Raw genomic sequence first — 22138 nt, forward strand, 5'->3', positions numbered from 1 at the left:
CTGCCACCTTCTCAAGAGCAATTGCGCATGGGAAATAAATGTAGGTCTTGCCAGTGACACCCGCCCCCATAAATCAAAACAGAAATAGCTTTAGCTGCTCTGGATTTCTTGCCCAGCGACATTCCCAATGTCCTTCTCTCTAAAATCTCTATATCCACACCCTATAGAACTGACCCTTAATTGACACAACAAAAATATTAGTTATATATATATCATATGAACATTATCAGAGACACCATCATCAGAAGGTATAAAGTGTTCATAATATTCTATTTGTAGCTAGGTTTATCGAATTGTGCTAATGTTCTCATACTGACACATGAGAACGCACTTGAAGGTTTTCTTGAAGGTTGGATTACACAGTGCGTAGCAGGCTGGGTTGAATGTACTGTTGACGTAACAGAGCCAGTATCCAATAGTCCAGGCTATGTAGGGGACACAGCTTGAACAAACGGTGTAGATGAGCACCATGATAAAGTATGGGCTTAGGGTGATGATAAATACCAGGCAAATAGCCAGGACGGTCCTAGTCACCTTCTTCTCTCGGGATGTCGCTCTCTTCCTTTTCTCAGGAGTGGTCGTGTTCATCCTAATGATCATAGTTTCTGCTCTGATCGCTCCGCCATTCCCGTCCTTGTTGCCGGCACTTGGTTCTATTCCTCTGCCGGAGTCGTCACCGTTTTTTATTTTGCTAATTATATTTATGCAAGAGAGTTCGAGATTTTCCATCCTCAGACGGATTGATGGGACCTCACTTGGAGACGTTGACTCATTCGAGGGTTCCTTCTTCTCTTGGCCGCAATTCTCAGTTATGATTTCTCCAGGTATTTTGACATTTTGTAGGTTTACGTGTGACAAACCATCAGGTGCACCAGATAAGTTCTCATTATTCTGCTCCATTACCTTGCCCTTTATTAGAAAGTGTGAAATTCTGACCTTGCTTGATGTGGGCTCAAGTTTATTTTCAATTATTCGACTCTTGCTGGCACGAGATATTTTCACAGACAGAATAATCATGATGAGCACAGGGAGATAGAAGGTGACCAGAGTAGTGCTGAAAATTATAGGTGGATTTGAGAGGAACTGTACATAGCATTCACCCTCACCAACTGTCCGCTCCCCTACGATGAACTGCCAGAGGATAATGGGAGGAGCCCAGATGACAAACGGTACCACCCAAGTAGCTGCGATCATTAATCCTGCCACTTTCCCTGTTCTTCTCACGGGGTAGCTGAGGGGCTTTGTCACGCAGAAGTAGCGGTCAAAGCTGATGATTACGAGGCTCAAGGCTGACGTATTAGTGACAACATAATCTAGAGCAAGCCACAAGTCACATACCACTGGGCCCAATGGCCAGTAACCAATGACAGTGTAAATGGTGAATAGATTCATGGAGAACACACCAACAATCAAATCAGCACAGGCCAGGCTTAAAAGAAAGTAATTGTTAATAGTTTGTAAATGTCTGTTTACTTTGATAGAAACGATGACCAAAATGTTTCCAATAATTGTAGCCAAGCTTAAAGATCCTGCTGCAGTCACAGTGAAGGCCATTTCGACCACTTTGTAAAAATTTGCTGTTCCAGGATCAAACAAGTCGGTTACGTTGCTGCGAGATTGATTTAGCTGTGATGCGTTTGCCATCATTCCCCTCTCATGTGTCATGAGCACTGGCGAGGCAGGAATACAGAAAATAAAAATGATTAGGCAGCTGCTTTACGATGTGTTGAAGTTAAAATACAAAATACAACTAGTGTCTAAGTGAAGTTCTACCAGCAAAAACATAAAACGCTATCTGCTCAGAGGAACGTCAATATGTTTGTCAAGAGGGATTCTGTTTTAATATGAATCTCCCATAGATCGAGTGCTGTGCAATCAGTTCTGAATTCATTGTTAACGACTTGGTTCGAAATGAATAATGATGATGATGAGCAGCATTGGAAACATCTCTACCAGTGTTTTAGATTAATTTACGCAGTATTGCTCGGTGCAACGCCACTGAGGACTTACACTTTCGGGATTCATGTCTGGGAAGGAGACAGTATTCTGAGTTTTAGTCACTTCATGTCGATGTCATGCATTTGAAAGTAAAAGGTTATGGGGTTATATTAATAGAGTCTGGAGAACACCAAATTTAGCTTCTAATTTCTAGTGATATAGTTTGCACATTTTATGAGAATTGTGGTGAACAAAAATCTGACGATAATTTTCTGATGCTGATATTTGAAGGCGAACGTAGAAATACATCAGAAGGTTTAAAATATCAATAATCTTCACTGAAACTTGTGACGTCAAAATACTCCACGCCGTGTGTTGAATATTTAAATAGCTGACTCACGCCTGTTAACTGACTTATGAAAAATTTAAAAATTAAAATATTGATCATGCCTCTACGTTTTAATTAAGAGTCTGCCGATATAATTGATTGGAAAGAAACGGCGATATATTGGGAAAGGAATGAAAGATAACGGAGGGAGGTGCATGAGAGGGGAAGACAGGATAAGAGAGAAACTCAAGAAAAAGGAGTGAAGGAAAAGGGAACTTCCCCGACAGCCTCCCCGAACAGGCGCCGGAATGTGGCGACTAGGGACTTTTCACAGTAACTTCATTGAAGCCTACTTGTGACAATAAGTGATTTTCATTTCATTTCAGAGATGAAGCAGAATGAAACATAGAGAAAGAGCTAAAGGCTGAGAAAGAGGGCAAACCAAATGCTAGAACTCAAAACATAGACTCACTACATGGTGCAATATATTGTCGAGCCACGTTTTAAATTATGTTCACTGGATGAAAACACTCCTGGAGGGTAAGTTAATGCGATTGCTTCCACATGTGTCAATGCTTTTGGAATTAATTGCACACAGGAAAATAAACGGAAAAATGCAATAAACTAAAACATTGATAGAAAAGCTGCCTTAGGTTTTATGGAGATTGTTGCCTTAGGTTTTATGGAGATTGTAATATCAACAACCCGTTCATTTCACACTGGCTTTCACAATGCCAACATAAATGCTAACCTGCATTATAGAAATCAGGTATAGGTAAGACTGGGCCACAAACTATGTCAAGTAAAGACTGCGTGATGGAAATTAGTTTCGCTCCTCTTTCGAATCGCAAAGACCCGCTCACAAATGTTGGCACTTGTTAGGTTTCCACATGCATCTCGTGTATTTTAATTTGAAGGGCATCAATCCTTAAGGCCTGGCAGTGGGCACGATCATTAGGGCCATGGAGACAGGGAAGTTATCTCATCAGAGGTTGGATAAACAGCAAAGCTATGATGTGGCTCCATCTTCAAATTCCGCTGTTGTCCAGTAACGTCCCACGCCGGGAGAATGCATTTCCCAATATACGCTATCAAAATGTTCAATTGTTATTAAGAATTGCATTTGTTTAAAAATATTTTCTGACGTTTAAAGCAGATATGTCATCATCAATTTATCATTTGCTCTTCGCAATTGTGTTCATTCAGAATTCACAACATCCGTGTCAGGCTTTCTCTTGTCTAATTTCCTGCGCAACCCACACCCCATCCTCAAAACCCAGTGGCTGAAGTGAAGGTATATTCTTGCCAGTGCAGGACAGAAAGGTTATTGTACGAATAGCTAATTAGGATATTGCAAGCCGGACAGGGGGAAATCATGGTAATGTCATTTCTGGAGGAATAACAAGGCAAAGGAATACACAACGAACGGGAGGGCGATCAGAACTACAAAGGGCCAGAGGGACCTTCGGGTGCATCGATCCCAGAAGGCGGCAGACTAGGTAGATGAAGTGGTTAGAAGGCATATGGAACGTGCATTTATTAGCCGATGCACAGAAGAAACGAGCACGAAGGCTCTGGTGGAGCTGTATAAAATGCTCCTCAAACCGCAGTTAGAGTACTGTTCTGATCGCCACTCTCGGAGTGCTCTACTGACGCTGCAGAGAAGATTCATGAGGATATTGCCTGCGCTGGATCGTTTTTTGATTTGAATTGATTTGATTAATTATTGTCACATGTATTAGTACACAGTGAAAAGTATTGTTTCTTGCATGCTGTACAAACAATGTATACCGTACATAGGGAAGGAAGGAGAGACTGCTGAATATAATGTTACAGTTATAGCAAGGTGTAGAGAAAATATCAACTTAATACGAGGTAGGTCCATTCAAAAGTCGGATGGTAGCAGGGAAGAATCTGTTCTTGAGTCGGTTGGTACGTGACCTTAAACTTTGGTATCTTTTTCCTGACGGAAGAAGGTGGAAGAGAGTATGTCCGGGGCACGTGGGGTACTTAATTATGCTGGCTGCCTTGCCCAGGCAGCGGGAATTGTCGACAGAGTTGGTAGATGGGAGGCTGGTTTGCATGATGTGTTGGGCTATATTCACGACCGTTTGTAATTCCTGCGGTGTTGGGCAGAGCAGGATCCATACCAAGCTGTTATACAGCCAGAAAGATTGCTCTGATCATTTCAGCTATGATGAGAGGTTTTTTTGGACTGTGGTTGTTTCCTTGGACAATAAGCGGCTGAAGGGGTGGGGGGGGACATTATTGAGGTGTACAAAATTATGAAGGACATAGATAGGGTAGATAGGAAAAGACCCTTCCTCCTATTAGAGGGAACAACAACCATGTAGCATAACTTTAAGATAAGGGATCCGAGACTCAAAGTGAGGAATTTGAGGAAAATACGTTTTCATCCAGAAGGGACTGGGGATCACGAACCCGCTGCCTGAGTGGTATACATTTAAGAAGCATTTAGATGAACAGTTGAAACACCACGGATCTGGTGCTGTAAAATAAGATTACACTAGATAGGTGCTTAATGGCTAGTGCAAAGATGGGCCGAAGGGTCCGCTTAGGTACTGTAAAACGCTATGACTTTATGAAGAAGACTTTTCATGAAACCTCAAGATCGACCTGTTGTTTCTTTCCACCCTGTCCGGTTCTGGTCTGCATTCCCGTCATTGGTTGCATATTTATTTTTCATTCCAAAAAAAAATCTTGCTACCAATTATCTCATGTACATTTCAATGCAACTTTGACTAATACCATGTTTCCACTCTGTCTTTTGACAACTTAGCAAAATGGCGACGTCACCATCATTCCTGAATAACGGATAAGTCACTGAAACAAATGGCATGTCGATGACTGCCACTGATCAGTCATTTTGCAATCTACTTTGCCTTCAACATTCCAGAGTCCCAATTTAACTTTGCAATGGTTTGTGTGTTATCTAACCAATGTAATCGTCCTTCGCTCATTTTTATTGAGTTTTGGAAAATCTCAATCAGATTATTTCCTGTAGCTGTCACGTTTCCTGCCTTCTCACCGCCTGTGTCCCAGTTTCCGTTATGGACACCATATCCGAGCACATTCAACAAACAGACGTAGGTCATTCAGCCCCTGAAGCTTGTTTCAACATGCAATTAGTTCATGTCTGATCTGTGCCTCAATTTCATTATCCCGCCTTTCCTTGATAGCCTTAAGTAACAAAAATACAGCAAACCCAGAATTTGAAATCTCAATTCATTCAGCATTCCTGGCCTTCGAGCGAGAGATTGCCAGAGTTTAGAGGTTGATGCAATGTGCTGAACAATAATTCTCAACTTTAGAGCCTGGGTTTAAATCTAGACACGTCGGGTTTTGGATTTCGTGGCATACTTTCTATGAGAATGCTTTACCTACACGCGTGGATGACACCTGGAGATTTCCTTGGATATGTGCAAATTCAAACTGGGAACAGAAAGGGAGAATCCATAGCACGGTGGTCATTGCCTCTTTCCGAGCTGTTCTCTTTGATATCATTTCTTCTGCAAGGAAGAATTAAAGCACACCAGTATTGTAAAAATAGAGCAATAATGTGTGTTTACAGGCGGCAATTCGAAGTAATGGAGATTCTAGAGAGCATTCCTGCTCCTGATGGCTCCACAGGATTGAATTTTGAAATAATTCAAAATTCACATGTTTGTGAGCATGCCTTTGTTTAGATCACAACAGCCTCTGCGGATTCCTTGAAGGGAACTGGGACCATTCTTGCACCTAGCTCGGAATTTGCCTGGTATCTATCTTCGATTTCAGCAGGAGCGGAGCAGGTTAGTCAATTTCAGCGGGAGCAGTGCGCAAGTGATTTCTGGGAGGTAAGTTTCTCCTTTAAAAACACTTGTCTTTGCAGGAGCAGGCCAGTTGATTTCAGCGGGAGCGGAGCAGGTTAGTCAATTTCAGCGGGAGCAGTGCGCAAGTGATTTCTGGGAGGTAAGTTTCTCCTTTAAAAACACTTGTCTTTGCAGGAGCAGGCCAGTCGATTTCAGCGGGAGCGGTGCGTTAGTGATTTCTGGGAGACCTTCACAGGAGCAGGCTAGTCAATTTCAGCGGTAAACACTTACCTGGTCCCGTTTTCGGTCCCTCTTTGCTGTTTTTTAAAAAATTTTAGTGTTTAAGGCGGGAACAGGAAGTTCGACCCGCGGACTTCTGGGAAGACCCTCACCAATAAATTCTGGTGGAGAGGAAACCCGAGACACCTATACAAACCTAACCTCTCCAACCTTCCCTCTTAGACAACCCGCCCATTCCTGATATTACTCTGGTAAGCAATGTCGGAAATGTTGCAAACGCATTTATGTTGTTCATTAAATAAAGAGACCAATATTTTACACAATACTCCAGATTTGGTCTCAACAAAGCCCTGCACAAGTCAATCATAAACATCTCATTGAGCTAAGGGAAGAATTCGGTGCAGGATCTGTGTGTCGTGATTCCGAATTAAAGATAATTCCTTCTCTGTCAACCATTATCAGTTGCAGAAGGGAGTAATTCAATAACCACAATGCAATATTCTGACCCTGAAGTAGACAGGTGACAAAAGTGACCACTCACGAGATACCAAAACGCAGGACGATATCAGGGATTAATTAGCCCGAAAACAACTCAAATGTTCCAGGAACTACACTCAGCGTAGGAGTGAGTTATACAGAGGACTTGAGTACAGTAACAGTGTTTTCATATTTCTTATCCGCCAATAAATAAGTGACAACTATTTCTGCTAATGCATTCCACATGGAAACAGACCAATGTCCATACATTTCACACCCAGGCGTTTTATATTTTCAGTGATACAAGAAGACACAATTATGCTCAGCTGAGTTGATGGAGTTAAACTGCAGATGTAAATAAAGAGATCTAAATAAACCAAGAATTATCCCTGACAGTCTGTCTTACGTAGGGGATGAGATTAGCACGTCACAGATTGTAACCAGAGACCAGCTCACACGAACAGATTTAGCGAATTTCAATGATCACGGTAACTTACCTGGGACACCAATGACGGCAAGAAATATGTTGTATATCTGACTGATACTGTGAAATGTTTCCATGATTCTGTGTCCCTTCCTGCTGCAGCCAACGTCTCTGAATGAAACTCTGAGGTGATCCATTCACAGAGCCTTTTATTTATACCATGTGGCATCTCCACCGGGGGTATCGAGGTTGCATCATCAACATATTCTTTAAAAAAACAAGCAGGTGACGACAGTGAACTAACTCCCTGTTGAATCAATTTAATTTTGGTGTTTAATTGGAAAACCCAAAATACTGAACAACGTTGATCACTTTATCTACCTAAAGAACATTTGGAGTGCACACCCACCGATGGTATTGATCTTTCAAACACCATCAGGTCCGTGTCTCGATCTCAGACTGTTTCAGTGAAACGTCACTCTGTTATGTCCATTGCACAATGACATTTCAAACTTCCCGGTCGACAGGGTGGCGCAGTGGTTAGCACTGCTACCTCGGGCGCTGACGAACCTGCTCCGACCCCGCCCCCGGGTCACTGCCTCTGTGGACTTTGCACATTCTGTCCTTGTCTGTGTAGGTTTGGCCACGCTAAATTGCCCCATATTTGGAAAAATGTAATTTGGCCCTCTAAACTAAAAAAATAAAGTGTGAACTTCCCTCTCCGAGCTAATGACATCTCTCAAATTAGCAGGACCCTTCAGATTAATACAAGTCTTCAGATTGTATATATTTTTACATCTTTCATGGGATGTTTGCATCACAGGGAGGGCAGCATTTTCACCCATCATTAATAGCTTCTGAAAGTTGGTGGCATCTATCTCCTTGCGCCACTACAGTCCCAGTGGTGTAGTGTTGCCAACCTACTGTGAGAAAGCGAATTCCAGATTTTTCTGTACATAGGCAATGAAGGGACAGCAAACTAGTCCCGAGCTGGAATTGTATGAGGGTTGGTGTGTTTTGGCGATTCCACCCCCAGGCCCTTGCTTCAAGTTAATAGAGGCTGGCGTTTTGGAAGGTGCTGTCAAAGAAGGTTTGTTCTGTTACTTCAACATACATTGTAAATGGTACCGCTGCCAGTAATAAAGGGAGCAAAAATGTAAGGTGGTAGATAGAGTGCCGTCACCGGGGCTCTTTTTTCTGTGAATGTTTTGAGTTAATGGAGCTGCACACATCTTGCCCAGTGGAGAGTTTTCAATCAAAATGTGGTTGTCACTCTCAACAACAATCTCATGGACAGATGCATCCATGGGTACAACACATGAAAGACCATTCAGCCCACTGTATCTGTGCTGTTTCACTGAAGGAGCAATTCACCTTGTACCCGCCCCCAGCTTTCTCCCCATAGTCTGCATAAACATAATTTGTAGATAGTAATCTAATTACCTCCATCGTACCTGCCGAACACACATTCTGGTGCATTCCAGATCCCGAACACACGCTGCATGTAGAAATCATCCTCATGACTTTCTTGTTTCTTTTGCAAGTTACCTCACATCTGCACCTTCTTGAGATTTATTTTGCCACCAAGTGGAACATTTTTTCCAAATCTAGTCTGTTCCTCAGGGTTAGGATTACATCATGAAAACCTCCACTCAGCCATCTGTTCTATGCGGGAAGGAGAGCGATCATTTCCCATCGATTTAGTTAACTAAACTTTCTTATCCTCACCCTTGGATCTGTTTTTACAGGACATGGTCAGTTCTAGATGTCAGAGGACTGGCAGATGATGGTGCAGTTGCCACCTTTGGAACTATTGTACAAGAAGCCAATTAGTAGTTTGGAGCTCTCATTTTCATAGAATCATAGAACTTACAGTGCAGAAGGAGGCCATTCGGCCCATCCAGTCTGCACCGGCTCTTGGAAAGAGCACCCTACCCAAGGTCAACACCTCCACCCTATCCCCATAGCCCAGTAACCCCACCCAACACTAAGGGCAATTTTGGACACTAAGGGCAATTTATCATGGCCAATCCACCTAACCTGCACATCTTTGGACTGTGGGAGGAAACCGGAGCACCCGGAGGAAACCCACGCACACACGGGGAGGATGTGCAGACTCCGCATAGACAGTGACCCAAGCCGGAATCGAACCTGGGACCCTGGAGCTGTGAAGCAATTGTGCTATCCACAATGCTACCGTGCTGCCCTTCACTCCTTCACTCTCTGAATTTGTTGGAGAAGTGTTCACCCTTGTGGGGAAATCAAGAACTGTGAGGCACAAATGCTGGAAAGATGCAAGTAATCCAGTCAGGAGAGCAGGGGTAAATTCTTCAGTTGCTCAGAAGATGGAGCTCTCTAACACCACACGTGGCTGAGCAAAATAGCCTTGAATCATTTGAGTGGCGGCAATGTAGTGGTAATGCCACTGGGGCAGTAATCCAGTAGGTCCAGTATAATGCTCTGGGGTCACGGGTCCAAAACCTTCCATGGCAACGGATGGAATTCAAATTCATTCAATAATTGTAAAACTAAGAGCTGGTCTCAGTGACACTCACCATAAACCCATCGGGTTTTTTTTGCCAAAAGATTTGATACACGAATGTGCTCTGGCCTACTTGTGACAGGTGTCCCACAGCAACGTGTTTGACTCCATGTACCACCTAAAATTGCCTCGCAACTTCTATCAACAACCACTATGAAGTGAGCAATGAATACAGTTGGGTGGCACTGGACAAACAATAGCACACGATCAGGGTCCTTCCTGATTATTCGCTGTTTATTACCTTAAATGCCTTTTCTTTTCTTTTGTTGTTATATTTTTGGTCGAGAGATGTTTAATGGACCTGTGACTTCAAGCCAAAGCGGTCTGTTACAACCTGTGCCTCCATTCCTGGATAGCATGTTCCAAAGCATGAGTTTCATCCAGATTGCAATTTCCTTGAGAGATCATAAGGTTCTGAGTGACAGCTCTTCTGTTGTGTGCTCCAATATCGAAAGGAGAAGGGAGTTGCATTCTTTCAGTTATTGATATGGAAACTTATGCGAGACAGTACACAAATAAAAATGTGCAGCATTTTATTCAGTTATATTTCAGCATTAGGTGAGCTGAGCAGAGGTGTGGTCACTTGATTTAACGTAGGTAGTCTTAGTGATTCTCCAGAAATGTGTGTTAGGAAGTTCTCCTCGGGGTCAAATATAACATCAAAGGTGGGAATATCTTGTTTGATCTCAGATAGTTGTCTAAAAGATGAATGTAGATGGTGGTTAAAGAGTGCGGTGCATGTATTTGTTCTTCCCAATATTTATTTGGATGCTACCAGAACTGAGGGATTTTAGATCTCAGAGATTGACGGGTAACATTGCACTGATTGGGATCTTTGCTTCTTGGAAAGGAGGTGGGCCGAGGGAACCAAACTGAGGTTGTTAACATTCTGAATGGGACTAGAGGTCACAAAGACAAGGGCGTTACAAAAAGGAACAATGGGGAAATGAGGAGCCAATTCTTAGGCTGGTTAAAATGTGTCACTCACTAACACCAGACTGTTTGAGGAAAATAGCTTCAAAGCCATTAAAGTGAAACAAGGGGGGGAACTGATATCCATAAGGGCCCATAAAGGGAAGCAAGAGGGTAAAGAAAGGGAGCGATTGTTGAAAGAACTTTTGAGGGTGGACAGGCAATATGCGGAGGCACCGGAGGAGGGACTGTACAGGGAAAGACAACGGTTACATGTGGAATTTGACCTGCTGACCACGGGTAAGGCAGAGGCACAGCGGAGGAGGGCACAGGGTGTACAGTATGAGTATGGAGAGAAGGCAAGTCGGCTACTGCCCCACCAATTGAGAAAGAGGGGAGCAGCGAGGGAGATAGGTGGGGTGTGAGATGAGGAGGGAGAGATAGAATGGGGAGCGGAGAGAGTGAACGGGGTGTTGAAGGCATTCTATGAGAGGTTCTATAAGGCTCAGCCCCTGGAAGGGAAGGAGGGAATGATGTGTTTCCTGGATCAGCTGGAATTCCCAAAGGTGGAGGAGCAGGCGAGGGCAGGACTGGGAGCACAGATTGAGATGGAGGAGGTGGTAAAAGGGATTGGGAGCATGCAGGCGGGGAAGGCCCCGGGACCGGACGGATTCCCGGTGGAATTTTATAGGAAATATATGGACCTACTGGCCCCGCTTTTGACGAGAACCTTTAATGAGGCCAGGGAAAGGGGGCAGTTGCCCCCGACTATGTCGGAGGCGACGATATCGCTCTTTTTGAAGAAGGAAAAAGACCCGCTGCAGTGTGGGTCCTACAGGCCCATTTCCCTTTTAAATGTAGATGCTAAGCTCCTGGCCAAGGTGATGGCGACGAGGATAGAGGACTGTGTCCCGGGGGTGGTCCACGAGGATCAAACTGGGTTCGTTAAGGGGAGACAGCTGAACACGAACATACGGAGGTTGCTAGGGGTAATGATGATGCCCCCACCAGAGGGGGAGGTGGAGATAGTGGTGGCGATGGATGCCGAGAAAACATTCGACAGAGTGGAGTGGGATTATCTGTGGGAGGTGCTGAGGAGATTTGGTTTTGGAGAAGGGTTTATTGGATGGGTACAGCTGCTGTGTCGGGCCCCGGTGGCGAGTGTGGTCACAAACAGGCAGAGGTCTGACTACTTCCGTCTTCATAGAGGGACGAGGCAGGGGTGTCCCCTGTCTCCGTTACTGTTTGCATTGGCGATTGGGCCCCTGGCCATAGCACTGAGGGGCTCCAGGATGTGGACGGGAGTACTCAGGCGAGGAGAAGAACACCGGGTTTCTTTGTATGCAGATGATTTATTGCTGTATGTTGCGGACCCAGTGGAGGGGATGCTTGAGATAATGCAGACACTCAGGGAATTTGGGGAATTTTCGGGGTACAAATTGAATATGGGGAAGGTGAGTTGTTTGTGGTGCATCCAGGGGAGCAGAGCAGGGGAATAGATGACTTACCGCTGAGGAAGGTAACAAGAGATTTCCGGTACTTAGGGATTCAGATAGCGAGGAGTTGGGGAACCTTACATAGGCTTAATTTAACAAGATTGGTGGAACAGGTGGAGGAGGATTTTAAGAGGTGGGACATGGTGCCCCTGTCACTGGTGGGTAGGGTGCAGGCGGTCAAAATGGTAGTCTTCCCAAGATTCCTTTTTATGTTTCAGTGCCTTCCGGTGATGGTCACGAAGGCTTTTTTCAAGAAAATTGAGAAAAGTGTCATGAGTTTTGTGTGGGCCGGGAAGACCCCGAGAGTGAGGAGGGGGTTCTTGCAGCGTAGCAGGGATAGGGGGGGCTGGCACTACCGAGCCTAAGTGAATACTACTGGGCCGCCAATATCTCAATGGTGTGTAAGTGGATGGGAGAAGGGGAGGGAGCGGCGTGGAAGAGATTGGAGATGGCGTCCTGCAAAGGAACCAGCCTACAAGCACTGGTGACGGCGCCGTTGCCGTTCTCCCCGAAGAAATACACCACAAGTTCAGTGGTGGTGGCAACGCAAAAAATTTTGGGGCAGTGGAGACGACATAGGGGAATGACGGGAGCCTCGGTGCGGTCCCCGATAAGAAATAATCATAGGTTTGTCCCAGGAAGAATAGATGGGGGATTTAGAGCATGGCAGAGAGCTGGGGTTGTGCAACTGAGAGATCTGTTCGTAGACGGGACGTTTGCGAGTCTGGGAGCGCTGATGGAAAAATATGGGTTGCCCCAAGGGAATGCATTTCGGTACATGCAACTGAGGGCTTTTGCGAGGCAACAGGTGAGGGAATTCCCGCAGCTCCCGACGCAGGAGATTCAGGATAGAGTGATCTCAGGGACATGGGTGGGGGATGGTAGGCTGTCGGATATATACAGGGAATATATATATATGTCGGAGAAACAGGCAACCGTTCATTGGCTACCTCGCAGAACGATAAAGGAAATGGGAAGGTAACAGCAGCAGCTCAGGGGGAGGGGGGGTGGGGGAGGGCTCTGGTGGGTCCTCAGGGGTGTTTTTGTATAGATATTTGTACTAGGTTATGTATATTGGATTGTTTGATTTTATTTTTGGAGAGTTATTATTTTTGTTATGGCAGTTGCCATTTAGTTTATATATTATTTATTTATTTGTTAAAACGGTCACTGTTATTTATATTGTTTTATTGTTGCAAAAAGGAAAACCTTTGTATTGTTTTGTTTGGCCGAAAAATTTGAATAAAATATATATTTTTTTAAAAGTGAAACAAGGTAATTGCATGAGAGTATTGAGAATAGAAAGGTGTGCTGAAAAGTGATTGATCTTGGTTTCAAATAGGTGAGGAATCCTGCAGCGAGGAGCTCACTCCTGACTCCGCAGAGGCTGCCCACCATCCACATGGCACAGGTCAGGAATGTATGGATGAGTGTCGCTCCAACAACACTCAAGAAACTGCGCACCATTCAGTACACAGCTGTCTACTTATTTGACATCCCTTCCACAAACATCCACTCCCTCCACTACCGCCGACCAGTTGCAACAGTGATTAGCATCTACAAGAAGCGCTACAGGAACTCATCAAGGCTTCTTCATTCCTGCACTGTCGCTGGGTCAAAATCCTGGAATGCCCACCTGAACAGAGGTGTCACTGTACATACAGCACAGGGAAAGCACCATTAAAAGCAGCAGATCAGCACCTTCTCAAGGGGGAGTAGAAATCTGCAATAACTGCTGCCCTACTCAGCCATGCACATATCCCGCATAAAAGTAAAAGCAAAATGAATATTTAAGGCTTTTGTCAATATCCCTTTATTCCTTGAAGACCAAAAATCTATTTGGCCCAGTTTTAAATGTACTCAGTGATGGAGCATCCACAGACTAATGAGATAGAAAATTCCCAAGAGTCGCAACCAATTGAGTGAAGACTTTTATCCTCAGCTCAGTCGAAATAATCAGTCCATTGGACCCGAGACTGTGTTCACGCGTTTTAGTTTCCTCGACCAGGGGAAAAAGAATCACTTATCATTTAGTCGAGCAAGCGCGTGCACAATGTTGTATGTTTCTATGAGATCACCTCTAATTCTTCTGAGCTCCAGGCAATATAACTCAAATTACTCAGCCTCCCATATTAGGAAAATCGCCTCATGCCAGAGACCAAGTCAGTGAATATTCACTGTACCAGGTCCAATGCACGTAAAAACTTCCTTACATGTGAAGACAAACTCCACATAGTATTATAGATGTGATCTCACCAAAACCCGAAACAATGGTAACATTACTCACGCTTTGTTATGGTACTCCGGTCACATTGCAATTAAGGCCAACATGCACTTTTCCTTTCTAATTGTTTGCTGCACCTGCATCCTATGTCTTTATGTTCTTTGGACACCCACACCCAAGGTTCTCTGAACATCAACACTTTCATGCCTTACACCTTTGAAACATCATGGGCGTCATTCTCCGACCCCCCCCCCCCCCCCCCAGCGGGTTGGAGAATGGCCGTTGGCCGCCGTGAATCCCGCCCCCGCCGGTTGCCGAAGTCTCCGGTACTAGAGATTGGGCGGGGACGGGAATCGGGCCGCGCCGGTTGGCGGGCCCCCCCGCTCGATTCTCCAGCCCGGATGGGCCGAAGTCCCGCCGAGAAATTGCCTGTCCCGCTGGCATAAATTAAAGTAGCTATTTACCGGCGGGACAAGGATGTGTGGGCGGGCTCCGGGGTCCTGGTGGGGGGGGGGCGCGGGGCGATCTGGCCCCGGGGGGGTGCCCCCACAGTGGCCTGGCCCGCAATCGCGGGCGGGCCTGTGCCGTGAGGGCACTCTTTCCCTTCCGCCTCCGCAACGGTCTCCACCATGGCGGAGGCGGAAGAGACTCTCTCCACTGTGCATGCGCGGGAAACTGTCAGCGCCCTTCCAGGTGGTAGTTAGAACATAGAACAGAGAATATTAGAACATAGAACATTAGAGCGCAGTACAGGCCCTTCGGCCCTCGATGCTGTGCCGACCTGTGAAACCACTCTAAAGCCCATCAACACTAGCGTCCATATGTCTACCCAATGACCATTTGAATGCCCTTAGTGTTGGCGACTCCACTACTGTTGCAGGCAGGGCATTCCATGCCCTTACTACACTCTGAAGTAAAGAACCTACCTCTGACATCTGTCTTATATCGATCTCCCCTCAATTTAAAGCTATGTCACCTCGTGCTAGACATCACCATCCGAGGAAGAAGGCTCTCACTTTCCACCCTATCAAATCCTCTGATCATCTTGTATGCCTCAATTAAGTCGCATCTTAACCTTCGTCTTTCTAACGAAAACAGCCTCAAGTCCCTCAGCCTTTCCTCATAAGATCTTCCCTCCATACCAGGCAACATTCTGGTAAATCTCCTCTGCACACTTTCCAATGCTTCCACATACTTCATATAATGCGGCAACCAGAATTGCACGCAATACTCCAAACGCGGATGCACCAGAGTTTTGTACAGCTGCAACATGACCTCATGGCTCCGAAACCCAATCCCTCTACCAATAAAAGCTAACACACCGTACGCCTTCTTAACAACCCTCTCAACCTGGGTGGCAACTTTCAGGGATCTATGTACATGGACACCGAGTTCTCTCTGCTCATCCACACTGCCAAGAATCTTACCATTAGCCCAGTACTCTGTCTTGCTGTTATTCCTTCCAAAATGAATCACCTCACACTTTTCTGCATTAAACTCCATTTGCCACCTCTCAGCCCAGCGCTGTAGCTGATCTATGTCCCTCTGTAACTTGTAACATCCATCCACACTGTCCACAACTCCACCTACTTTAGTGTCATCAGCAAATTTACTCACGTATCCTTCTACGCCCTCCTCCAGGTCATTTATAGAAATGACAAACAGCAGTGGCCCGAAAACAGATCCTAGTGGTACACCACTAGTAACTGGACTCCAGTCTGAACATTTCACATCAACCAATACCCGTTGTCTTCTTCCAGCCAGCCAATTTCTGATCCAAACTGCTAAATCACCATGAATCCCATGCCTCCAAATTTTCTGCAATAGCCTACCATGGGGAACCTTATTAAATGCTTTACTGAAATCCATATACACCACATCAACTGCTTTACCCTCATCCACCTGTTTGGTCACCTTCTCAAAGAACTCAATAAGGTTTGTGAGGCACGACCTACCCTTCACAAAACCGTTGACTATCTCTAATCAAATTATTCCTTTCCAGATGATTATACATCCTATCTCTTATAAACATTTCCAAAATTTTGCCCACAACAGAAGTAAGGCTCACTGGTCTATAGTTACCTGGGTTGTCTCTACTCCCCTTAACAAGGGGACAACATTTGCTATCCTCCAGTGTTCTGGCACTATTCCTGTAGACAAAGATGACTTAAAGACCAAATGTCAGCAATCTCCTCCCGAGCTTCCCAGAGAATCCTAGGATAAATCCCATCCGGCCCAGGTGACTTATCTATTTTCACAGTTTCCAGAATTGCTAACACCTCCTCATGAATCTCAATCCCTTCTAGTCTAGTAGCCTAAATCTCAGTATACTCCTCGACAACATTGTCTTTTTCCTGTGTGAATACTGACGAAAAATATTCATTTAGCATCTCTCCTATCTCCTCGGACTCCAAGCACAACTTCCCACTACTTTCCTTGACTGGCCCTACTCTTACCCTAGTCATTCGTTTATTCCTGACATATCTATAGGACGCTTTTGGGTTATCCTTGATTCTACCTGCCAAAGACTTCTCATGTCCCCTCCTGGCTCTTCTTAGCTCTCTCTTTAGGTCCTTCCTAGCTAACTTGTAACTCTCGAGCGCCCTAACTGAAGCTTCATGTCTCATCTTTAAATATGCCTCCTTCTTCCTCTTGACATGTGTTTCGACTGCTTTAGTAAACCATGGTTCCCTTGCGTGACCACTTCCTTCCTGCCTGACAGGTACATACTTATCAAGGACACGCAGTAGCTGTTCCTTGAACAAGCTCCACATTTCCATTGTGCCCATCCCCTGAAGTTTTCCTCCCCATCCGATGCATCCTAAGTCTTGCCTCATCGCATCATAATTGCCTTTCCCCCAGATATAACTCTCGCCCTGCGGTATATACCTATCCGTTTCCATCACGAAAGTAAACGTAATCGAATTGTGGTCACTATCACCAAAGTGCTCACCTACCTCCAAATCTAACACCTGTCCTTGTTCATTACCCAGTACCAAATCCAATATGGCCTCGCCTCTCGTTGGCCTATCTACATACTGTGTCAGGAAACCCTCCTGCACATATTGGACAAAATCGAAGCCATCTAAAGTAATCGAACTATAGTGTTTCCCGTCAATATTTGGAAAGTTAAAGTCCCCCATAACAACTACCCTGTTGCTTTCGCTCCTATCCAGAATCATCTTTGCAATCCTTTCCTCTACATCTCTGGAACGTTTCGGAGGCCTACAGAAAACCCCTAACAGGGTGACCTCTCCTTTCCTGTTTCCAACCTTAGCCCATACTACCTCAGTAGACGAGTCCTCATCAAACGTCTTTTCTGCCCGTAATACTGTCTTTGACTAACATTGCCACCCCTCCCCCTCTTTTACCACCTTCACTGAAATTACTGAATTTACTGAACTATTACTGAAATATCTAAACCCCGGCACCTGCAACAACCATTCCTGTCCCTGCTCTATCCATGTCTCCGAAATGGCGACAACATCCCATGTATGTGCTCCCCTTGTCTTTCCAAGTGGTAGTGGTCGTGGGTTCGGATGGAGCTGTCTGAGAGCGTTGGTGAGTTCCTGCAGTGCATCCTGTGGATGGTACACACGGATGCTACTGTGCGTCGGTGGTGGAGGGAGTGAATGTTTGTGAAAGGGTGGCAATCAAGCGGGCTGCTTAATCCTGGATGGCGTTGAGCTTCTCGAGTGTTGTTGCAGCTGCAATCATTCAGGCAACTGGAGAGTTTTCCTTCACACTCTCGACATGTGACTTGTGTGTGATGGACAGGCTTTGGTGAGTTAGGACGTAAGTTATTCGCCACAGGACTTATTGCCTCTGGCCTGCACTTGCAGCCTTAGTATTTTATGTCCAGCCCTGTTCAGTTTCTGATCAACGGTAGCACCCAGGATTTTGATAGCGAGTGATTCATTAATGGAAATTAAATGTCAATGGGCGATGGTTTGATTGGAGATCTCTGTTTGGAGATGAACATTGACGAATGGTGATGAACATTGAGCTGTCATCTGCGAACATCCCCCATCTTTTTTTTTCGAAAATCTTTTTATTGGCTTTTCTCATATTTATAAACAGTTCCTACTTATATAGATTTCATTTTTCTTGTCTGCGCTAATTTGCTTTATTGTACAGAGAGGTGTGTTTCGTCCTTCATTTGACTAACTGTACGTACATTTTGCTGCCCTATGGATCGGTCTATGTTATACCTTCTTCCTTCTCCTCCCCCCATTGGTTTCAGCACACTTCCTCCTCGCTTGTGCTTTCCCCATGTTTCCCCCCGCCCCCCGCCCCCTCCCCCCGGGTTCGCACAGTCCTTTGGTTCTTCATCTTTGTTTTAAAACATTTTCCTGGCTTACTCCTCATTGCTGGCCTCGAACAGGTTTTGGAACAGACCGACGAACTGCCCCCAAGTATCCAGGAAGCCTTCCTCTGGCCCTCGGATGGCGTACTTTATCTTCTCCAGGTGAAGAAATTCCGGGAGGTCAGCGAGCCAGTCTGCAGCTGTGGGTGGTGCTGCCGATCGCCAGCCGAGCAGGATTCTCCGGCGTGCGATTAGGAAAGTGAAAGCAAGGGCGTTGGCCCCCTTCCCCATGTGTAACTCTGGCTGCTCCGATACCCCGAAGATTGCCACTGTTAGCCATGGCTTCACCCTCACCCCCACAACCTTGGACATTGCCTCAGAGAAGGCTGTCCGGAACCCACAAGCTTGGGGCAAGCCCAAAACATGTGGTTGTGGTTGCCTGGGCCACTCTGGCATCGTTCACGTTTGTTCTCCATCTCCGGGAAGAACCTGCTCATTCGGGTTCTGGTCAGGTGTGCTCTGTGCTCCACTTTGAGCTGCATTAGGTGTAGCCTTGTGCAGGAGGAGGTGGAGCTCAGACTGCTGATGCCTGGCCACCCTCTCTTCACTATCTCTACTTGCCTTGTCGGCTATGATCTCTCCTCTGATCACGGCCTTCAGTTCCTCCCAAAACGTGGAGCGTGAGACCTCCCTGTTGTGGTTGTTACTAACATAATCGCCTATGGCCTGCGATTTTTTTGGCAGAAGGACTTGTCGGCCAGGAGGTCCGTGTCCAGCCTCCATGTGGTGTGCTGGACCCGTCCTGTCTCCAACCTCACATCCATATCAATATAGAGCGTGGTCGGAGATAACGATCGTGGAGTAGTCTGTTCTCGTGATCCCTGGAGGCACCGATTTCCCCACTGCAAAGAAGTCGATATGGTGTACACCTTATGCACCTGCACAAAGAACAAGAACTCTTTTTCTCCCGGGTGCAGGAACCCCTATGGGCCCACCTCCCCCAACTGCTCCATGGAAGGCCCCTAGCTCCCTCTCCATGCCAGACTTTTTCCACGTTCTGGGGTTTGATCGGACGGTCAGTGGGGCCAGCACACAGTTAAAGTCGCCCCCCATAATCAGTCGGTGTGTATCAAGGCCGGGGATTTCCGCCATGGTCTTCTTTATGCATTCTGAGTCGCCCCAGTTGGGAGCGTGCACATTTACCTGTACGACAGGCTCCCTTCCAGGACACTGCTGACCATGACGTACCTTCCCCCTGGGTCCGTAACAGTCTTGGTTCCCGTAAACCTCGTCCTTTTGCTAATTAATATTGTCATCCCCCTAGCCCTCGTCCCGTAGCATGAGTGGTACGTCTGTCCCACCCAGCCCTTGAACATCCCCATCTGACCTTATGTTGGAAGGAAATTCATCAATAAGTAGTTCAAGATTGTTGAGCGTCGGAGAAATTCCTGCAGTGGTGTCCCGGAATTGACATGACTGACGTCCAAAACCACAACAATCTTCCATTGTGCTAGGTATGACTTCAACCACTGGAGTGATTTCTCCCGATTAATATGGACTCCAGTTCCGCTTGGGCTCCTTGATGCCATGCTCGATCAAATGCTGCTTTGATATCAAGGGCTGTCACTCTCACCCCTCATCTGGGGTTCAGCTCTTTTGTCCTTTTTTGAACCAAGGCTGCAATGAGGTCAGGGGCTGAGTGAGCCTGGTGTGACAGAAACTGACCGTCAACTATTGCATATTGGTTATTGCTACGTGATATCAGTCTTGATGAAACCTTCCATCTCTTTATTGCTGATAACTCCTGAAGAGGCTGCGACTTTCAAATTTACAAGTGAATTGACCACTAAATACCTGAGCCAATGCATAACACAAAAGCCGATACACAATGTCACAGTTTAGTTGTCTGATTGAAGCAGAACATATGAGAACACCAATCAAGCAGAGAGCCATGCTTTAAACAGAGCAAAATCCCCCACAACCAGTGGTTATTTTGTCAAATCCACAGTGAAATCGTCATGTCAATCAGTTGATGGAATTTGAGGGGACCAAATATTATATCCATGAACTGGAAACGCTGGAACCCTCCTCTGGTCTGCTCACAATTGTTTTATTTATTAATTAATTGCATAATTGATATAACTGGATATTTCACAAGGCTCTTGAATTGCTCCCTAAACTTGGACTGAGTCACCCCATAAATAAATGCGTTTGTACAGCAATTTAATTCCAATAGCATAACTCCAACTTCGTCCAAGATAGATAAAGACTCGTTGTAATATGCAGGATTAGTTCCTGTAATGTTAATGTACAAGATGTCTACAACATATAAAAGCCACAGGAGGATGAAGCTGCCGGATATGGTGAAGAGCAAAATCATAGATTTCTTTCTACTTTCCATCTCTGGGTCGCTGCAATTCTCTCTCTTGCTCTGCCCCCGCAGCCCCTTGCGTGCTCGACTGGCAACTACAATGTAACTAACAGTCAGAGCGTTGAGCATCAGAATAAAAGCATATGGGAGCAATGGGGTTAATAAAATATCAAACCACTTGAATGCCACCCATCCAGGATCAGTGTAATAAGCTGGTTTTTCATTGCAGAACCAGGGAACATTGCCAATTAGTTCGGCTGCTTCAAATTTAAAGTATATGGGAATGGCTTTCAAACAGTACAGAATGCAAGTGGTTGACAGGACCAGAGCTGCAGTTTTCCCGGTGCAATATTTTGTTTTCAGATTCTGACAACAAATGGACACAAATCGATCAAAAGAGAAAGTAACAGTGAACCAGACAGAGCAGTCTGTTGCTGCATAAATCATGGCAATATTAAAACTACACACATGGGTGATGTTCAGGAAAGATTGCGGGAAAAAATAAGGAACAATCTGATACAGCACACTCGCAAATATAATGACGAGTAGATCAGTTGTTGCCATGGCCACCAGGTAACAGGTGGTGCAGTTGGAAAGACCGCACTTTCCCCGGGATAGGATGACAATTGCAAACACATCGGCTGTAAGCGAGAAAAACGAAAAGAGATGGCAAATTACTGAATGAACATTTTTCTCCCGGCAGGGTTGACGTTCAGTCTACGGTTAAAGATTTCAAAGATGGTGGCAATAAACTCAACATAAATCCAATAAATCCTGTTTTAACACAATTGTGATGGCGAGGTCAGGAGCTAAAGTTGTTCAATATTGTGATGAGGCAAATAGCTTAGGATCACGGTTGTTTCAGAGCACTATCATGTCGCAGTTCACAGACCTTGAACATATCTTTGAGAAGCTAAGAGCCTTCAATACATTGTGCCATAAACGCTACAACCTACTCTTCCATTGCATCAAATACTCTTCCCCTGCACCTTCCTGTACAAGCACACTAGATGCAAACCTCACCTGTACGGCTCCATCTTCTGTTAGTGCAAGGCGGCTTTCAGTTGA

The 22138-nt window shown here is 45.4% G+C and overlaps 1 protein-coding gene across 1 annotated transcript; it reads right to left on the reverse strand.

Moving 5' to 3' along the window:
• Window positions 1-285: 285 nt before the first annotated feature.
• Window positions 286-1647, reverse strand: LOC140389375 (muscarinic acetylcholine receptor M2-like). Its single transcript, XM_072473538.1, has one exon. The coding sequence runs from the start codon at window positions 1645-1647 to the stop codon at window positions 286-288; it is 1362 nt and encodes a 453-aa protein (XP_072329639.1).
• Between the last annotated feature and the right edge of the window lie 20491 nt (window positions 1648-22138).

Source organism: Scyliorhinus torazame, chromosome 14 (assembly GCF_047496885.1).
Source record: "Scyliorhinus torazame isolate Kashiwa2021f chromosome 14, sScyTor2.1, whole genome shotgun sequence".
Lineage (NCBI taxonomy): Eukaryota > Metazoa > Chordata > Chondrichthyes > Carcharhiniformes > Scyliorhinidae > Scyliorhinus > Scyliorhinus torazame.

Coding starts and splice junctions, on each gene's coding strand:
- LOC140389375 (XM_072473538.1), bottom strand. CDS start 1,647: ATGATGGCAAACGCATCACAGCTAAATCAATCTCGCAGCAACGTAACC.